Below are 21,885 nucleotides of genomic sequence, written 5' to 3'. Positions count from 1 at the left end.
ATATTGTAATTTGACCATTTTGCTGTAGGCTCTATAGACTGTGTCCATGCATCAAAACTCACAAAGTACATGCAGTAAATGATTATCTGACATTTACAGGCTCTTAAAGAGAGAGAGTGGCAGACAAATGTTTCTGTGAAATGGGCAGTTGTAATAATTCTGTCTAATTATTAAATAATTATTTATGTTGATTAGCTCTAGAAAATCAGCTATGTTGAAAGTGAAAGTGATGTGACATACTGCCAAGTAGGGTGACCCATACTCGGAATTCATGCTCTGCATTTAACCCATCCAAAGTGCACACACACACACACACACAGTCTCCAGTTCCGCCATGGTCTCCTGAGTCTCCTGATCCGCCCTGGAGGCTTCCCTTGTCTCCTCCCTGTCCTGGTCCAGGTCCAGCCTCCAGGGCACCCCCCCCGATGTTACCTTCCGGGAGGGGGGCGATATCTGTAACGGTTTGGTTTCTGTTTGGTTCCCTGTTTTGCCCATATTTGGTTTTCCCAGTCATTAGTTAATTATCTATCATCCTCATCACCTGTGTTTAATCAATTATCTAGTTAGCTCCTTTGTTCTAGTCCCTTTATAAGTCCTGAGTTTCCCCTCAGTGTTTGTCCGTTCTTAAGTTGATTCAATGTCTAAGAGTGTGTTGATGCCATTTAAATAAGGATTACTCCTTTTGTTTATTCCTTCGTCGAGCGCCTTATTTGCTACAACCACCAGACGCATAACAGTTGCACTATACTCACTACATAATTGGTCTTTTTTTGTACCTTAGCCAGGGAAATTCTTGCATCCATTCTGTATTGATTGTTTTTTACTGTGAGTTTCCAGTTCTGAGTATGCCATCGCTCCTTCAGCTGAGCCACTCTCGTATGAAGATTTGCAAACTTATGAGTCCATAGACTGCTTCATCATTAGCTCTTAATGCACCTCACAGCTTCTTTCAGTCTGCTGGGGTACCTGAGAAGATGAAGGAATGGCATTATCAAGTAATTTATCAATAGTTAAAGTATTATTTGTTGTATCTTGTGTGAGCGTGCACTTGTTAAGCTATACTTGTGGGCCAAATGTCCTCATTTATACACTGAATAATCCGACTAGATAACTGACTAGTAAGGATATTTGTGTGTCCTCACAAGTTAAAAAGTCTCATGAATCAACCAAATCGAATATATATTTAACCCACTTCAGACATGAACTGCAAATTTGTGAAAATATTTCTGAAAACAAAAAAAAATAAAGTAAATTTTCCCAGTTATTAAAGGCTATAAATAAGACCAAATAATAATAATAAAAAATATATATATTTAATTGTAAATAAGATGGAAACAGTTGTACTTCACAAACAATACACCAACATGAAATAAAAATAATAACAATAATAATAATGATACAAATTGCTGGTTTCTTGTCAAGGTCAAAAACATGAACATTATAACATTTTTATTTTGAGGTTATTGTTTTATAGATTGCATTTATAACAAACGAAACATATTGTGAATTAATCAGGTCATGTTAGGCATTTACTGTGTATATCTTTCTCTTTTAAGGTCACAAATAGGACTGGGTATCGATTCAGATGTCCCGATTCGATTTGATTCCGATTCACAAGCTTTCGATTCGATTCTTAATTCGATTCTCGATTCAGTGAATATAGAATAATACAAATGCTATTGCTATTTCTAAAACTGAACTGTGAACATCAGTTTACAAATTGTGAATTAAATACAATAAAACTAAAATAAAATAATTAAAAATATAATAAAATACCTAACTACATAATACTCCTATTGTTAGAAATTGCAACAATATAGATCCAGTTATAGATCCAGTTATAGATCCAGAAGGTAGATTTCTAATCATTAAATTATCTATATTTGACAAAAAGTTATGTATTGTTAGTATATATGGTCCAAATGTTGATGACCCCTCTTTTTTTCACGGTTTTTTTACCGCACTCTCTGAACACCTAGATTGTGCATTTGTTCTTGGGGGAGACCTCAACTTTGGACTAAATAAAGAAATGGACAGGCTGAGTACAGCTGGAACTCAGCGCAATTGGGAATCCACAAATATAGTTAAACAGTACATGAGCGACTATGGACTTTGCGATGCATGGCGTTCTTTTCACCCCAACCGTAGGGAATATACTTTCTTCTCACATGTCCATCACTCTTACTCTCGTCTGGATTATTTCCTAGTCAGCAGCTCTCTGCTGAGTGACATTTCAGACACAGAGATAAACCCTATAGCTGTCAGCGATCATGCTGCTGTTTCTTTAACTCTAGTAAATAAGAAGGCCACTCCACCAAGTAATAACTGGAGATTCAATACATCATTGCTTAAAGACGATGATTTTATTAAATATTTTAAAGAAGAGTGGGCTTTATATTTAGACTATAATGACCTGCCTGGAACATCAGCATCTGTTCTCTGGGAAGCAGGCAAAGCTGTGATGAGAGGTAGAATAATCTCATTCTCATCGCATAAAAAGAAAAGAGAAAATAAATATATTCAGGAATTAGAAGAAACTATAAAAACTTTAGAAGAAGCCTACGTATCCTCCCAGGAACAGGAAATGCTGAAAAAAATACGTAAAGCAAAACTAGAATTAAATGAAATTATTAATAAAAAAACCCAATTCTTAGCACAAAGACTTCGCTGGCAAGAATTTGAATATGGTAACAAATCAGGTCAATTCCTAGCGAACCAGTTAAAAATAAATAAAGAAAAAACAACTATATGTGCTGTTAAAGATTTAACTGGGGATACAGTATATGACCCTGAAAGAATAAACAACACTTTCAGGGACTTTTACAAATCTTTATATTCTCCACAGATAAACCCATCTAAAGACGAAATTGACCAATTTCTTGACAATATAACTCTTCCGAAATTATCAGAAAATCAAGCGATGACATTGGATTCTCCACTGACATCAGATGAACTTCAGGAAGCCTTGAACAGTATGCCCAATAAAAAGGCTCCAGGTCCAGATGGCTTTCCAGCAGAATTCTATAAAGAATTCTGGGTAATTCTGTCACCAACATTCTACAGAATGTTGCAGGAAACCAAGGAAAATGGTAGACTTCCACCAAATATGAATTCTGCCAACATTAGTCTCTTGCTAAAACCAGGCAAAGACCCTGTATTGCCTACCAGCTATCGTCCAATATCCCTTATTAATGTGGACACTAAAATAATCTGCAAAGCTATCTCAAAAAGAATAGAGAAGATAACCCCTCTCATAATTCATTCCGACCAAACTGGTTTCATAAAAGGGAGGCACTCCTCAACAAATACACATAGGTTACTTAACTTGATAGACTATTCATGCAATAGAAACCTTCAAATTACAATATTGTCTCTAGATGCAGAAAAAGCTTTTGATAGGGTTAACTGGAATTTTCTATTTGCAACTTTACACAAATTTGGTTTTGGAAACTCTTTCATAAACTGGTTAAAAATATTATATAACTCTCCAACAGCATGTGTCAGGACAAATGGCCAAACATCCTCTAGCTTCTATCTTAAGAGGGGCACCAGGCAGGGATGCCCCCTCTCCCCCTCACTGTTTGCAGTTTTTATTGAACCACTAGCAGCAGCAATTAGACAGGCTACAGTGATTAAAGGCATTAAATGCAAGAATGTAGAACATAAAGTTAGTCTTTACGCAGATGATGTGTTACTTTTTCTTCAGCATTCACAAACCACTCTCTCTGAGGTAATTACATTAATAAACTCTTTCTCAAGAGTCTCAGATTATTCAATAAACTGGTTAAAATCAACAGTTCTTCCAATTAATTGCTCCTTCCAGAATTCCTCCACTCCACTGCAATCTGGAAATATTAAATATTTAGGTATTAATGTTTCTCCTAGGCTGACAGATTTGATTAAATTAAACCACATCCCACTTTTAAAGACGGTAGAAGATGATCTAACCAGATGGAAGTCTCTACCCATATCACTCATGGGAAGAGTCGCCTCAATAAAAATGATGGTTTTGCCAAGAATTAATTATTTATTTGCAATGATCCCGAGCAAACCATCACCTGACTGGTTTAGATCTCTGGACTCCTCCATCTCTAAATTCCTTTGGAAAGGTAAACCCCCGCGTATTAGCTTAAAAACGCTACAAAAGACCAAGGATAAAGGAGGACTAGATCTACCTAACTTTCACCACTATTTCTTAGCCAACAGGCTTCAACACATTTCAGGGTGGTTAAAACACACCCTCTTAGATGAGCCTTGGCTAGATGTAGAACAGGCATTATGCAATAATATAGAGATTTCGGATCTGCCATTCATTAGCTTGATCATCAAACGACACGTATGCTTCAAAAGCATCAGTATCAGCTCTTCTCTGACAGCATGGTGGGAGTTTCTAAAAATGACTGAGTCTTCACTAATCCCATGCAAACGTACCCCCATCTGGAACAATCCTGACATATTACTAAACAATAATATGATGAACCTCACAGATTGGAGTTGTAAAGGTATTAAATACCTGGAACATATATTAGAAGGGACAGACTTTATTCCCTTTGACAAATTAGTTAAACAATATGGGATTAACAAAAACAGATTTTTAGAATATCAACAAATTAAATCTATTGTAAAAGGGAAATTTAAATCTAATCATATCAAATTACAAATACCACCAAGTGTGGCAGATTTTCTTAATCTCAAAACCCCCAAATTAATGTCTAAAATATACAGGACACTTTCCAAAATAGATGAATCAGTATCACTTCCTATTGCAAAATGGGAGGCAGATCTAGCAGTAAACTGGGACCATAATTTCTGGTCTCAGATATGTTTAAAAACCTTTGAACTGATTAGAAATCCTGGTTTACAATTAATACAATACAAAATCCTGCATAGAGTGCACTACACAGGTCATCGGATGTTCAGGATGGGTCTTACAGCTTCTAACAACTGCTCACACTGTCAAGGCAATACACCTGACAATTACATCCACGCTCTATGGTTCTGTCCACCTGTTCAGAGGTACTGGTACAGGATTTGTGAAGATTTATCAAAGTGTCTTAAATGCTCTATTCCAGCCTCTCCTTCAGTCTGCTTGTTGGGCGACCTAGATGGTGTCACTACAGAAGGTAACACAATCCACATGGCTTTCACTGCCCTATGCATTGCTAAGAAGACTGTCCTCATGAACTGGAAAAATAAAAATAATCTTAATATCAACCAATATAGAAATTATTTGTGGGATTATATTAGTCTTGACACAGCTTCTGCTGCCACATTAGATCAATCTCTCTGGACTCCTTTGATCAGCTCCATCACCTAGTGTGAGTGGGGGTCCTGATTCTGTCCGGCTGTGGTTTTTGCTGTTGGGGTGGCCATATGGGCTTGGGGCATCTGGGAGTTCCCTGGGGGTGGGTTTCTTGGGGGGTTCGGCGCTGGGGCTGCGATCTTGGTCTGGATGGGGTATTGGTGACTCTTGGGTGCTGTTTTTCTGGCGGCTGCATGCGGCGCTACTGGGGATGCCTGTGCCGGCGGACGTAGGTTGCCGGCCTGGCGGCTGCACTATTCCAGGGTTGGTCCGGGGGGGGCTTGGGGTTCTGGGGGCGCTCTGCCTCCCGGTTGGGGTTACGGCTGGGCCTGGGGGGCTTGGGTCCTGGTTGGTGTGCCGCCGGGAGCATGGGTTGGTGCATGCGCTTGGGCCCGGCCCTGGTGTGGGGGTCTTCGATGCATCGGTGCCTCCGCGGGGGGGATCCAATAGAGGCAGGGAAAACGGGCCTAACCTGGGTGTCTTATTGTCTTATGTAGTCTGGGAGTTGAATGAGTGATGGGGTGGGGTAGTTTTTCCTCTGCTGTGGGGTCTGGTGGGCCGCCCCGGGCTGCCATGGGCCCTGGTCTGGATGGGCCTGGGCCCCCCGCCCTGGGCAGATTTGGGGTAACGGGGGTGCCTATGGGGGTCAGCGGGGGAGCTGGCTCCGAAGGGGGGGGTATTTTGCCCCCTCTGATGCTTTCCTCCCCATCCCTAAGGCTTCACTTCTCCCGCTCCATCACACCAACACATAGGTAGGGTTTTGAGGTGCGGGTGTGTCGCTGGGATGCGGGGGAGGTGGTACTCCTCTGTCTCCTCGTGGCCACCTGCATCTCAATCACACATTACAGCTTAGACATTCTCATTACTTACTGTCACATGACACATACATATAGGGCCTTGGGGGTGGGCACACTGAATGGCATCCGGAGGGCGGTCTGTTCATTCAGCCTTCCCTCTGGTGCCAGTGCCCACTTCTCAATTTTAAGTTGCACATAGACATTGAGGGCTCTAGGGAGGGGACGAGCTGACACAAGCTTGTGGAGGGTGCCCCTCCCCTGTTTTAAAGCACCCCTGTTTTAAAGCACCTTAGAACAACACACACCAACACTACATTTGAGCGGGTGAGGTGAAGCATGGGGTCTCTTTTTTTTTTTTTTTTTTTTTTTTTTTTTTTTTTTTTTTTTTTTTTTTATCTCACACCCCTGTTCTCTGTTCTCTGTCCAGGGCCGGGGGCTGCGAGGATGAGCTGGCCGCCCGGTCGGGGTCTGGGCTGGTGGTCTTCTCTGCTGCTGCGGGGACCGGGGTGGTCTTCCTGTCCCCACGCCAGAGCGAAGGGGGTTCAGCTCCGGGATCGGGCGCTGATTACCCCTCTGGGGGTGGTGGTGCCTGGATCTAGGAGTATAGAGTGCATATAGGGAGTGTGAGTGTGGGTACCATGTCCATTTTTGTGTGTCTACATGTGGGGCGAGGGTGAGAATATTCGTTGCGTGCATGAGGGTGGGAACGTATGCTTGTGTATATGTGTGCTTGTTCGTCTACGTCTATGTGTCAGGTCGGGCCTTAGACTCCACCTCACTCATCATCTCAGTCGACCCCCACCCCACCACCATGCCCTGCCGGTGGAGGATGCCGCCGGTGCATTGGTGGTTTCTCGCGCCGGGGCAGGATGCTCGGGTGAGCGCTGGCCCACTCTCGGCGGTCGCTTGGCGGGGCCTGGCCCTACTGGCCTTGCTGGGCCCCGGTTGGGGGGTGGGGGGCCCTTGGATCTCCGGGCCCAGGGCTCGGTCTGCCCTGGTGTGGTCGGCTGCCGGCGGAGCCTGCGGGCTTGCCGCCACGGCACCCTGGGGTGTCTACACTGTGGCTGTCGGATGTCCCACCTTCGGGCTCTCCTCTGCCCTTTTCTGGGTGGGGGCCGCAGTTGTCCCTGCGGTGGTTCCCCTGGGGGTCCCGTGCCCTGGGGGGCCTCCGGATGTTTGGGGCCTGGGTCTCTTCCATGCCTGCTTCATGCCTTGCGGGATGGGGCTGTTGTTCCCCACACACACACTATTAAACATTTACATGGAGGAACCTTATGAACACAAGCGCGCTCACACACACAGGTGTACACTCAAGCATTCACATTGGTGTAAGAACGGGTGCTCACAGACACACATTGTTCTGATCTGCTGTTGCTTCAAAACTTATTTTGTAATATTAGTTATGCGTGTTGCTCAATAACATTTAACATTTAGAATTTATTGTGATTCATACAGATGTTGGTTGTTGCTGCAGTTTCTCTGATGTTGTGTCTTCTGTTGTGTCTTCTGTTGTTTTCTCTTTTTGTCAGCAGGTATCGAAGCAAATTGTCTGTTTTCTTTTTTGTTTTGTTTTTTTCCTCTCTCTCTCTATCCCCCATTCTCTTTTTTTTTTCCTCTCTCTCTCTCTCCCCCTTCTCTGTTGACTTTATCCACAATTTTTTTTTTTTTTTTTTTTTATTATTATTATTATTTTTATTATTATCATTATAATTATAATTATTATTTTTTTATTATTATTATTATTATTATTTTTTTTTTTATTTTTTTTCTCTCTCTTGTTTTCTCTGTCCCCTGGTCTTGTCGGTCATAGTATGGTTAAATAAAAGGGTATATAAAATTTAATTAATTAATTAATAAAAAAAAAAATTATATTTAAAAAAAAAGAAAAAAAAAAAGGCTGTGAATGATGATAGCATAACTACACATACGTACTGTCATGTGTTATCTGTGTTACTGACAGGCCAAGAAAAAAAAAAAAAAAAAAAAAAAAAAAAAAAAAAAAAAAAAAGAAATTGCAACAATATAAAATAGAAATAAATACATTTAAAATTTTAATTAAAACAATAAGTAAACATAAATAAACAATTATCTCCTGGCCAGATGATTTTATACATTACTGACACTCTATCCTCCAATGTGATACTGTTAAGTGCTTTGACACAATCTGTATTGTTAAAAGCGCTATATAAATAAAGGTGGCTTGACTTGACTCAGCAGTTAGACAGTGTTGGCAGATGCATTCCTGAGCATATTCAGCCTCCAAAAGAAAGATATACACACACAGACACACACAGATGCTCGATAGGGTTTAGGGCTGCACTGTAAAACATTATCGTGATTTTAACGGTAAAAGACTGTAAAAATGCCACAGTAAAAACCTGTTAAATGATTAACAGTAAGTTTCTGTACTATATACAGTGAATAACTGTACTAACCAGTTTGACTTCATTTCTGTCATATATATCTATGAATTAGCAGAGGTTTATATTTTATTTCAAATGTTTTGTTTGACCTCACCATTTTGGTGATCGGTGTTTGCTTTAGTTATGCTCTTGACCCTTGACTCTTTAGTGTTAGTTTTTCTTTGGCTGTTATAACTGTGTTTGTGACACATATTTGTTATGACAAAAAAAACCAAGAGAAATTGTTGAGTAGTTTTGATTAATTGTTGCTGGTCATCATCAACTAATGGCCTGATTCACTGATCTCAGTTAGTGTCAAACAATATGGATGATTTGTAATTAATTTCATATTATGACAGTAATATTACTACACAAGATAAATTGTCAAACTATTATGATGGAATTTAAAAACATTTTATACACAAAACCTTTAGAGCTATAGCACCATTTAGACACACAGACATCAAGAATCAGCACATGAACCTCAACAATGGTGACTATCAACAAAGATTGGAAAATAAAACAGTGGGAGGACAGAAATCTTAGTTTTAGGGGTAAAGTGTTAATCATTAATGCAGAGATTGTAGCAGCTCTTACTTTTGTAGCCGCAACCTTGCCAGCCCCATGATGGTTTTTAACTTCAGTATAGTAAAAGATTTTTCGTTTTTTATGGAATTCTAATCAGGTTGAAACGAGAAATTGTATGTAGAAAAATCGAGAAAGGAGCTTTAGCGGTCCCCAATATACAAGCCGAATTGGATGCTATGGTTCTCTTTCCTGTCTTGAACTCTTGTCTAGATGATGAAGTGACTACTTTTAGCAGTTTTTTCGCGAAGTTTTAGGTAGGCCGACAAGTGGGGAGAATTTGGAATAAGAGAATGCCTCAAAATACTCCCTATGCAGAAACTAGACCAGTTATGTTTAATAAAATAATTCAGATATTAAAGAGATCATCTTGGTCTAATATTCAGATAGGGAGTTTAAACAGACAGTTAATAGAGGAAAAGCTCTCCCCAGCTGTATTTAAAATGACTCGTGTAGGTCGTCTCATTGAATCAGAATGTATTGTGGTTTGGAGGAATGTGAATGATGATTTATTGTTTAATTCCCATAAGGATATCGGTTGGCAAGCTGTACTTTGAACTGTTTACCTTTTTGAAGAGGAGAGGTTGTTCTCCTCTTTCTCTGTGTCCTAGAGTAAACTGTGGAGAAGAAGAGACAATAAGACATTGGGTCTCATTCACTAAACATGCGTTTTCACGAATAAATCATGATTCATCAAAAACTTTCGTACTAAAATTTATTCTAAATGTACGAAAAAATTCAAGAACAACTTACCACACGTACGCAATAATCATGTACGCCCAGGGCCTTATAAGCATGTATAAAGAACCCCACATATAATTAGATATGTTATGTACAGGGTGGGTGAAAAGTAACTAGACGTTAAAATTGATAATACAGTATAATTAGAGGTCCAATTATATATATATATATATATATATATATATATATATATATATATATATATAAAATTAGAGGTCCAAACAACAAATCACCTGATCTATCCTTATATAAACGGTGATTATTGTTTCTCACCTTGTGTTTGGAGGCATGGCACACTTGGTACTGCTTGAAGACATTGCGGCGCGTGCTCTAAGGAGAGAGCGCGTCTTTAGAGAGCGCACAGCAGGGCCGGTGCCAAGAAGGGCACTCGTGGGCCGTGGCCCCCCAAACGAGTTACTGTGCCTCCCCACTTTCCATCCTCTCCCCTCCTTGCTGAACACGATCGATTTTGAAAGCGAAAGTACCGATAAAACAGCGCACATAAGAAAGCCATTGAACGCTTTAGCGAGCGTCAGCAACTGCACGCGATCACAGATTGCACGCTCTTCACGAATACACCCGCCACACACACACAAAACGTGATTTGTGCCCCCCGCCTAGAAATTTAAATGCCCCCCGATGGAGGTGCCCTAGCGCCAACTCTGGCGCACAGATATGTTTGCTGAGAGTGACGAATGGCTGTTCAGTTGCTTTTAAATAACACATTTTTTCTGGCTTCCACCTCCGACAGCAAAACCTCACGTTCATTATCGTTAAAGTTATTTTTCTTTGTCTTTTGTTTCGATGCCATAATTGTCTTTCTCTAGACGAGTGCCGCTTTGCGGAAAACCCTTATATGGAGCTGGTTTGGGCGTGTATTATGCTAATCACTAACCTCGTGCACGCGGGCGCTCTTTTAGAAGACTCCAGATTCACTAACAGAAGAACGAGTTTAAGAACAAGCTCATGTGCGTACGCACGTGTTGTGAATTAGGCGGAAAGTTTTCGTGAGAAGTTCAAATGTGCGTATAAATACGAAAAACGTACGCACTTATTAGTGAATGAGACCCATTGTTTGTGGGAATTTGCTTTCGCCCAGAAGGTTTGGGTTTCTATTTGTTTATGGTTACAAAATTTGTACAGTGTGCCAAGCGAAGGTAATATTTGTTATGGAGAATTGGAAAAGGTTCATTGTAAAAAATGGATACGGTGGTGGGCAATTATAAATATTTTTAAAGAAGCACTATGGAAATCTAGGAACATTTGTGTCTTTCAGAAATATGAGATCCCAGTTAAATCAGTAATTTCATCAAGTTTAAAATGTACAGGGGATTATATTCGCTCGACATTAAAACAGCGGCGGTGATGAGGCTCTAATCAGATCAGGTGCGCCTCATCACACGCCGCCAGACCTGGCTGTTTCAGCGCCCCCTCCTCTCTCACACACCCACTCCCGTCGGGAGCCTGGTGAAGGGCGGCGAATACGGGACGGGGTGGTGATGATAATAAGGGGGGAGGCAGCCGACTCGTCACATCCCCCTCCCCAAGCGACATCCCCGTCATCAGGCCGCCGCCCACACAGGAGTGCTACCTTCCTCAACCAGGCTACAGCGGTCGGAGTGGGCGGGGCAGGAATTCCTCTCCGGGCAACTCTCCCTCTCGCACTGCGCCGGAACCGGGATAGAGAAACCGGGTATCAGTCGACAGCCTCAACCAACCATAGGGTAAATGACAAATAGAAGGAACGTCACTTACCCCTTTGGTGGCTGGGAGGCGGTCTCCGTTGTTCCTCCGTCCCAGTGCGGCTTTCCACGAACCTTCTTGCGAGCGAGAGGGGATGACGTCGTCAGGTGTTGCCCAACTGCGCTGTCTAGGCTCCGCCTTGTCCGCATTCTCCACCACTGTGGCGGGAGGAGCAAACGACAGACACAGTGTGTGTGGCGTCAGGCCTCGGAGAGGCTTTTATTAAACAAAATAATAAAATAAAAAGTGTCCAAAGGGGTAAAAGTGTCCAAAAAATAACCAGGGGGGTCTGGTGTCCTCGTGGTGCTGCGGGGTTTGTGAAGGAGGGCAGTGTTCTGAAAGGAAGGATCCAGGTAAGGGGCGGAGTCCGGCGGTCGCATGCGCTCCCCTCTCGGGTCTGGGGCGCGAGGGGTGGTGGCTTTTTCTAGCGGCTTCGTCCTTCTTCGGCCCGCGGCGCTTCCGGGCGATAGTACAGCCCGGCATCCTGGCCCGTCAGCCGTCTCGCGGGTGCGGAACTCGGTCCATTCTCGACGCTCCCTTCCTGGCCCCACGAGGACACCAGCGTGCATGCACGGGGGAGAGACCGGTCTCCCGTGGAGAGGCGCGCTTGGCATTTAAACAGCGGCAATGATGAGGCTCTATTCAAATCAGGTGCGCCTCATCACACGCCGCCAGACCTGGCTGTTTCAGCGCCCCCTCCTCTCTCACACACCCACTCCCGTCGGGAGCCTGGTGAAGGGCGGCGAATACGGGACGGGGTGGTGATGATAATAAGGGGGGAGGCAGCCGACTCGTCACTATATATATATATATAAAACTGTGTAGTTACTGATGCGGTGAGAATCTATTCGCTAATTTTAATCACACGTGTGTGTGCTGCTGTTATCTGCAAGAGATTTGAGTTAAATTGATGCTTTTAATGACTTTGCATAAATCAGTAGGCTTCTCTTCATGTACTTAAGCAAAATAGTTCTCAATAACCTTATGCTCACTTTACTTAAACATTATAAATATTAGTTTATAAACAAATGGCAGTTGGTTTCTGCAAATAAAACGAGTTAACTGAAAAGTTTGTATATTAACATTGTATCAGTTAATGGAATACGTTTTTTCACTGTAAATTTAAACAGTTCTGTAAATCCTAAAATGTTGCTACCGGTTTTCACGGTAAAATTCTGGCAACCACAGCTGCCGGTATTTTACCGTAAATTTAACAGATTTCTTTTACAGTGTGGAGACATGCTTGGCCAGTCCATCACCTTTACCCTCAGCTTCTTTAGCAAGGCAGTGGTCATCTTGGAGGTGTGTTTGGGGTCGTTATCATGTTGGAATACTGCCCTGCGGCCCAGTCTCCGAAGGGAGGGGATCATGCGCTGCTTAAATACGTCACAGTACATGTTGGCATTCATGGTTCCCTCAATGAACTGTAGCTCCCCCGTGCCAGCAGCACTCATGCAGCCCCAGACCATGGCACTCCCACCACCATGCTTGACTGTAGGAAAGACACACTTTTTACTCTTTGTACTCCTCAACTGGTTGCCGCCACACACGCTTGATGCCATCTGAACCAAATACGTTTACCTTAGACCCTCATATCTCCCAATAATAAGACAATCTCTGGTGTAAGTCATCAGTAAATGGGTGTGGCATTTAAATAGCAGTGTTTCCCAAATTAAACAAAAGAGCTGTGAGTTTTGAATGTTCTAAAGAAATGTGTTTAGAGTTTTGCAAAAAGTTTAAAGAGTTTAAAGCATGTAATATGCTTATAGATTTGCAGATTTAGTCTAAAGATTAGGTATATGAGTGAATGGTTTCACTGAGTAGGCCTCAAGTACCACTTTTAGTGTCTAAGCAATTTTTATAAACAGTATGCATAAATGTTGATCTGCCAGATTAAGATTATTTTGAGATGCTACGTTACAATATAATATTGTGGAACTGCCAGCAAAATTTAGATGATAGCTTATTGCTTAGTTATGTTCAGTAATGTTGAATCTCAAATATTTACAGTTTTTGCTAACACACAATTCATGAAACAATTCACCATTTTCTAACAACTATAAACACAATCTCAAAATTACACACCAACTTGTGCTCGACGGTACTCATGTACCGATCTTATCAAGTTGGTTACACTTTGTTGTTTGGTGTCCTTGTTACACTGTAATTATACATTTAAGTACTGAGTAATATTAATTAACAACATGTACTTACTATAGATTTCGGATTAGTATTGGGGTATGGTTTAGGGTTACTTGCATAGTATAATTAATTGTTATAATAATAGTAAGTATGTGTAACAAGGACACCTACAGTGCCTTGCGAAATTATTCATACCCCTTCATTTTTTTCAAATTTTATGTTGCTGCCTTATGTTAAACTGCTTTAAGTTAGTTTTTTTCCCCACATCAATCTACACTCCATACACCATACTGACAAAGCAAAAACAGAATTGTCACAACTTTTTTTTTGTTTGATACAACAAGCTTTGCTCATCAGCATTTGACAATTACCTGCCATTATTCTCCTCACATTTCCACGTCTCAAGCTCTGTCAGGTTGGATGGGGGCAGATGCACATTTTCAGGTTTCTCCAGAAATATTTGACTGGGTTTAATCCCAGGCTGTGCCTGGGCCACTCAAGGTCATTCAAAGAATTGTCTATAAGCCACTCTTGCTGTGTGCTTAGGGTCACTGTCCTGTTGGAAGGTGAACCTTCTGCCCAGTCTGAGGTTCTGAATGTTCTGTACTGGGTTTTCATTAAGGCTATCTCATAGTTTGGTGCATTGAGCTTTTCTTCTACACTGACAAGTCCCTGAGTCCCTGCTGCTGAAAAATAGCCCCACAGCATGAGGCTGGAATCATTTTAGTTTTTAGTTTTAATAAATTTGCAAAGATGTTAAAAACCTGTATTTTGCTTTACAATTATGGTGTAGTGTAGATTGATGTGGGAAAAAAGTAATTTAAGCAGTTTAACATAAGGCAACAACAAAACAAAACGTGAAAAAATTAAGGGGTATGAATACTTTTGCAAGGCACTGTACTCTCCGAGCCCTTACTCTTTGACTAGAGTCTTCAAGGACTTTCTGAACATTCCAGAGGTAGCGCTCTACACGCTCTTTTCTATTATGCTCTGCTTGTTTGATACACATGCTCAAACTGGCACTCATTCAGTGAAGTCTGTGAACTTTACACAGGGTTTCTAGCCATCAGGTCTAGCCTGTAGGCAAAACAGCAATCATGTGACTTTATAACATTTACTGATAAGGACACAATTGTGAAATGTAAGTTATGGACTGACCCTGATAGCAACAGAATGCGGGGTGGATCCGCCCTCAAGTCGGCAACTCTGCTGTACAGTCAGACTCTGTTCGGTCATTCGCCCAGAATATGCTCAGCCTCTGGACCGCGCGCTGTCATTTTGCGGACTCATCACGGACATTGCGCGGATTCTCCATCCGAACGCTCTTTTTTTTTTTAGCGGAGGTGCCGTCTCAGTCAGAGAAATCCTCCTCAGAGTGGAGAATCTGCAGCCGGCCAGGTTGAAGAGGACTGAACACGGTAAGAATACTGTTAAAATATTCTTCATTTGTACAGTTGTCAGTAACATTAACGTTAATAAAGCAGATAATTGCTTTGTTGGCGTTTTTAATTTTTGAAATTGCTTTGTGGAATGTCCAGTTAAGGTTAGCTCTTTAGCATTATTAGCAGTATAACTTAGTAGATTTTACTAAAAACAGGCTAATTTATCAAAAATGTATTGTGTATTTATTTTGTGTATGTGTGCTCTTTACACCTCATTCAAGTGCTCCAGACTGGTTTTTGATTCTACTTCATCCTTTGATGTTCTGCTTCATCTTTAAAAGTAAGATTAAATATAGTTTTGAACTGGATTTAGCCAACTATTTTGTCAAATACTGACAATGATCCACACTACAGCTTGTACATGGAATAAATGTGCGATGTCAAAAGATTCATATCAATAGAGAATAGGAATGTGTTTGTCACAATGGCAATGCATTCTGGGAATTTAGGACACAGGGGCTACAGCAGAGACTGTAACGTTATTGGCATTAGTGCCGAAATATTTAAAATATTTTCCAGAAATAAAAACAGGAAGCTGAAGCTACTTATGTGATCTCCCACAGCATCGTCAGACCCAGAGTCAGACACCCAGTGGATGGTTGGTTTCTAGTCTAATAACTGGGTGTCATCACCCTAGGGTCTGACGAAAATATGGAAAATATTTAAATATTTCGGCACTAATGCGAATAAAGTTCTGTGAAAATAACTTACAACTCTCCAGCTGATCTGCCACATCCTGTAGCAAACTGGACAAAGAATTACTACTTGCCGCTATTTTCTTTGATAACTCTCATCTCTATCGCTTAGCTGGGATCAACCAATGATGCACTGAAGCTACACAAGGACCACCTTCCTCATTTACATGTTACACACAGAAAAGTACAAATAAATGAATATATATATATATATATATATATATATATAAATAAATATAAAAATAAATGTATAAATAATAAAAATACATTAAAAAAGATTTAGTGAAAAGATAAAAGTTAAAATTTTTTTTAAAAATGTATAAATGTATAAAAGCTGAAAATAAATTAAGGGGGGGGGGTACATTTTATTACAAATTAATCATATTTATTTTATCAAGTCGTTTATTCATTTATTTATTTATTTATTTTCCTATTATCACATTTATTTATCTATTTATCTATTTATTCATTCATTAACAGTGTTGGGGAAAGTTACTTTTAAAAGTAATGCATTACAATATTGCGTTACTCCCTAAAAAAGTAACTAATTACGTTACTTAGTTACTTTTTATGGAAAGTAATGCGTTACGTTACTTTTGCGTTACTTTTTAAATATGAGCAGGGCTTGTTTTAATACAAGAAAGTTCTAATCATAGCAAATGTGAAAGCCCTTTCACTTTTTTATTTACTAACCAGAACCGTACAAAAACCTCAAAAGTTTATTGCTTAGTTATGTTCAGTAATGTTGAATCTCAAATATTTACAGTTTTTGCTAACACACAATTCATGAAACAATTCACCATTTTCTAACAACTATAAACACAATCTCAAAATTACACACCAAATTGTGCTCGACGGTACTCATGTACCGATCTTATCAAGTTGGTTACAATTTGTTGTTTGGTGTCCTTGTTACACTGTAATTATACATTTAAGTACTGAGTAATATTAATTAACAACATGTACTTACTATAGATTTCGGATTAGTATTGGGGTATGGTTTAGGGTTACTTGCATAATATAATTAATTGTTATTATAATAGTAAGTATGTGTAACAAGGACACCTACAGTGCCTTGCGAAAGTATTCATACCCCTTCATTTCTTTCAAATTTTGTTATGTTGCTGCCTTATGTTAAACTGCTTTAAGTTTTTTTTTTTCCCACATCAATCTACACTCCATACACCATACTGACAAAGCAAAAACAGAATTGTCACAACTTTTTTTTTGTTTGATACAACAAGCTTTGCTCATCAGCATTTGACAATTACCTGCCATTATTCTCCTCACATTTTCACGTCTCAAGCTCTGTCAGGTTGGATGGGGGCAGATGCACATTTTCAGGTTTCTCCAGAAATATTTGACTGGGTTTAATCCCAGGCTGTGCCTGGGCCACTCAAGGTCATTCAAAGAATTGTCTATAAGCCACTCTTGCTGTGTGCTTAGGGTCACTAGTGTCCTGTTGGAAGGTGAACCTTCTGCCCAGTCTGAGGTTCTGAATGTTCTGTACTGGGTTTTCATTAAGGCTATCTCATAGTTTGGTTCATTGAGCTTTTCTTCTACACTGACAAGTCCCTGAGTCCCTGCTGCTGAAAAATAGCCCCACAGCATGAGGCTGATGGAATCATTTTAGTTTTTTATTTTTAATAAATTTGCAAAGATGTTAAAAACCTGTATTTTGCTTTACAATTATGGTGTATGGAGTGTAGATTGATGTGGGAAAAAAGTAATTTAAGCAGTTTAACATAAGGCAACAACAAAACAAAACGTGAAAAAATTAAGGGGTATGAATACTTTTGCAAGGCACTGTACTCTCCGAGCCCTTACTCTTTGTTTGTCTGTGAACTTTACACAGGGTTTCTAGCCATCAGGTTTAGCCTGTAGGCAAAACAGCAATCATGTGACTTTCTAACATTTACATCTCAGTCAGAGAAAATCCTCCTCAGAGTGGAGAATCTGCAGCCGGCCAGGTTGAAGAGGTCTGAACACGGTAAGAATACTGTTAAAATATTCTTCATTTGTACAGTTGTCAGTAACATTAACGTTAATAAAGCAGATAATTGCTTTGTTGGCGTTTTTAATTTTTGAAATTGCTTTGTGGAATGTCCAGTTAAGGTTAGCTCTTTAGCATTATTAGCAGTATAACTTAGTAGATTTTACTAAAAACAGGCTAATTTATCAAAAATGTATTGTGTATTTATTTTGTGTATGTGTATGTGTGCTCTTTACAGCTCATTCAAGTGCTCCAGACTGGTTTTTGATTCTACTTCATCCTTTGATGTTCTGCTTCATCTTTAAAAGTAAGATTAAATATAGTTTTGAACTGGATTTAGCCAACTATTTTGTCAAATACTGACAATGATCCACACTACAGCTTGTACATGGAATAAATGTGCGATGTCAAAAGATTCATATCAATAGAGAATAGGAATGTGTTTGTCACAATGGCAATGCATTCTGGGAATTTAGGACACAGGGGCTACAGCAGAGACTGTAACGTTATTGGCATTAGTGCCGAAATATTTAAAATATTTTCCAGAAATAAAAACAGGAAGCTGAAGCTACTTATGTGATCTCCCACAGCATCGTCAGACCCAGAGTCAGACACCCAGTGGATGGTTGGTTTCTAGTCTAATAACTGGGTGTCATCACCCTAGGGTCTGACGAAAATATGGAAAATATTTAAATATTTCGGCACTAATGCGAATAAAGTTCTGTGAAAATAACTTACAACTCTCCAGCTGATCTGCCACATCCTGTAGCAAACTGGACAAAGAATTACTACTTGCCGCTATTTTCTTTGATAACTCTCATCTCTATCGCTTAGCTGGGATCAACCAATGATGCACTGAAGCTACACAAGGACCACCTTCCTCATTTACATGTTACACACAGAAAAGTACAAATAAATGAATATATATATATATATATATAAATAAATATAAAAATAAATGTATAAATAATAAAAATACATTAAAAAAGATTTAGTGAAAAAATAAAAGTTAAAAAAATGTTTAAAAATGTATAAAAGCTGAAAATAAATTAAGGGGGGGGGGGGAATTAATTTTATTACAAATTAATCATATTTATTTTATCAAGTCGTTTATTCATTTATTTATTTATTTTCCTATTATCACATTTATTTATCTATTTATCTATTTATTCATTCATTAACAGTGTTGGGGAAAGTTACTTTTAAAAGTAATGCATTACAATATTGCGTTACTCCCTAAAAAAGTAACTAATTACGTTACTTAGTTACTTTTTATGGAAAGTAATGCGTTACGTTACTTTTGCGTTACTTTTTAAATATGAGCAGGGCTTGTTTTAATACAAGAAAGTTCTAATCATAGCAAATGTGAAAGCCCTTTCACTTTTTTATTTACTAACCAGAACCGTACAAAAACCTCAAAAGTTTGCAATGACTTCAATAATTACTAGGGAGTTATCACGATCATCACTTTATAATACTGATCCAAATAATTAGTAATTCCTTTAGAAGGCTGCAGTACCACCTGAATGTTTGAGGAGCCAATGGTGTTACGAGGTTTAGGACGATGGTGTCACTTACTGATCCAGGATCAGTGATCCTTAGCTGTAATATTTCTGATTTGAACTTGACTTTCAGAAACGCTACCACCCGCTACTGAGAAATGTAGTTAAACTACTAGCATCACTACTTGTAGCAACACTACTGCTCATCACTGATAATAACCCATAGCAGATCTATACAGGTGGACCTGGGGAGGGTGGCGGTAGGGTGACCACCACCAAACAAACTAAATGTGGAACAATTACTAAGTTTGTGTGGGACATGTTACCAACACCAAAACCAGAGGTGGAAAGTCCAGCAGTCAGAAAGTAAAAGTCCTACCATATGTTTATTCAACCCATAAACTCAGCAGCTGATTTCACCAGAGGTGGAACCAATTAATTTATTTTAAGTCACAAGCAAGTCTTAAGTCGAATCCCAAGTCCTCAAAGAGTTTTTTTCAAAGAGATAATTAAGTGACTAATTAAATGATGATTTGACATTAGTGATGAACACCTGCTGTCGACAATCAACATCATTGAAGAAAAAAGAAACACAAGAACTACAACTGACTTCAGCCACGGAATACAAATTGAATTATATCAATGGTGATAATCTCACCATATAAAATTACCCAATATCTCTTCACTGTACAGCATTGACCTCACTGCTTTACAACAGCACATGCATTGCTACAGAGAGAGATCAAGGGTCAAGGACACAGGAGTCAAGGGTCAAGAGCCCAACTAAAGCAAACACTGATCTCCATGATGGTGGCATCATTTTAACCAATTAAACATCAACATCTGATCCTCTGTAATTCTCAATAACATGATTTAAGTGACTAATTAAATCATCATTTAATTAGTCACTTAATTATCTCCTTAACCTTAACTCTTTGAGGACTTGGCATTTGACTTGAGACTTGCTTGTGACTTGAAAGGATTTACTTGGTTCCACCTCTGGTGAAATCAGCTGCTGAGTTTATGGGTTGAATAAACATATGGCAGGACTTTTACTTTCTGACCCTTGGACTTTCCACCTCTGACTAAAACAAAACCTGAAATTGTTATATAATGTCTATCTAACTTAATAAAATCATTTTTATTCTACCATTCAGCTTGTAAAAATACATTGTCCTTTAGTCCCTTCCAGAAAACATTATTACACCACAATGAAACCTAAGATAAGAACATTTTATAATGTTTGTGCTGTGCAAAATAACGAATTATCCGGAACACAGGCAAGTTTGTTTTCTGACAGGGAATGCAAAAGAAAAGAATTTGTATTTTTTACTATTTATGGAATTAAAATGATTGGCTTGTAGGCCTCAATCTTTGGTCGTCTCTGTTCTCTTAATGTAATGAATTATAAAAAAATAAAAAATATTAATAATAATAATAACCATGAGTCAAACTTGAGTCTTTGGAAATACATGTTCCTAAATATGTGACTGTGGATTTTATACATATTGTAAGTCTCATTTAATTTATTATGATGAATTGGCATGAACTCACAGTTGTTCAGGATTAGCTGGAGGCTTTTGAAAAGGTGTGGATAGTTTTTAAAAATTTGGGGTCTTTCATTAGCTGCTTCATAATGATGGTAGTACAGCCAACAGGCTGATGATTACTGGTTGTCCAAAAACCTCTAATGGTTCCATATTGGAATTTTTAATAAAGATAAAAAGCATTCATTATTAAAAGCACTCGTTACAAAGAGAAATGGGGCAACTATTTGAATTTTCTGTTATGTATGGAAGCAGAAGGCAGAAATATAGTGGAACTTTGTCGTCGGAAGAGACAGGTTATGAACACATAATATGAGTGATGTGCAGAATCATAACAGCAATCTCAGAAGTGAAAACACAGGGAGATAGCATTGGAAGCCATTGCTCATCAGATTGCATTATTCAGTAAACAGTGAACATAAATATTTATTTTGTCTAATGAAATATGAAATAAAGGTAACTTTATCAGTATTTTTTTTTACGAATATGCACTCTTGGACTAAAAGCTCAAATAGACACTGACTAATGTGAATGTGTGTTCTAATCAAAACGTCAAATATTACAGATTGATTCTGCACATTGATTTAGTTCTCCTGACATAAATTAAGAAATTTCTGTCACTGCAAATTAGGTTTATCATAAACACAAATATCAAAGCTGGAGTCTTGAATATTTCGAAAAAGACACAGTTTGTCTTGTTCAAGTAAGAGTGTGATGGTTTACCGTGCATTGAATGGGAACAACAATCTGTGGCCACCGTGATCTTTGCAGGTTTTCAGCACAGCAGAATTATGCACACATCAGATTTGGCATAGGTTTTGTCCCAGATGCCCTTCCTCATCAGTTTAGTTTTTTCTAATCTTACAGATCAATTACAAAGCTGTTATTACTCTGAGGACTGTCAACAGGTGGTTGAAGGTACTTGGTGCTTTAGGTGCTGATATTTCTACCACCAATTTGAGGGCCAAACAGTGCAAAATGGGTGCCACACAGT

General features: G+C 39.3%; 1 protein-coding gene across 3 annotated transcripts in view; it reads left to right on the top strand.

Moving 5' to 3' along the window:
• Window positions 1-14,967: 14,967 nt before the first annotated feature.
• LOC306883961 (NACHT, LRR and PYD domains-containing protein 3-like) overlaps window positions 14,968-21,885 on the top strand; it is a 36,452-nt gene continuing 29,534 nt past the window's right edge. Inside the window, exons 1-3 of one of the 3 annotated variants that reach the window (XM_079439513.1) lie at window positions 14,968-15,110; window positions 17,820-17,839; window positions 18,081-18,149. In XM_079439513.1, coding sequence (XP_079295639.1) covers window positions 18,128-18,149 — 22 coding nt within the window. In that variant the 5' untranslated portion in view covers window positions 14,968-15,110; window positions 17,820-17,839; window positions 18,081-18,127. Of the gene's footprint in view, window positions 15,111-15,365; window positions 15,435-17,757; window positions 17,840-18,080; window positions 18,150-21,885 lie in introns of those variants that run through there. The other 2 variants (XM_079439511.1, XM_079439512.1) reach the window with 2 other exon arrangements.

The sequence above is a fragment of the Barbus barbus genome (genome assembly GCF_936440315.1).
Source record: "Barbus barbus genome assembly, chromosome: 18".
NCBI lineage: Eukaryota > Metazoa > Chordata > Actinopteri > Cypriniformes > Cyprinidae > Barbus > Barbus barbus.
This window is presented reverse-complemented; position numbering and strand designations above follow the sequence as displayed.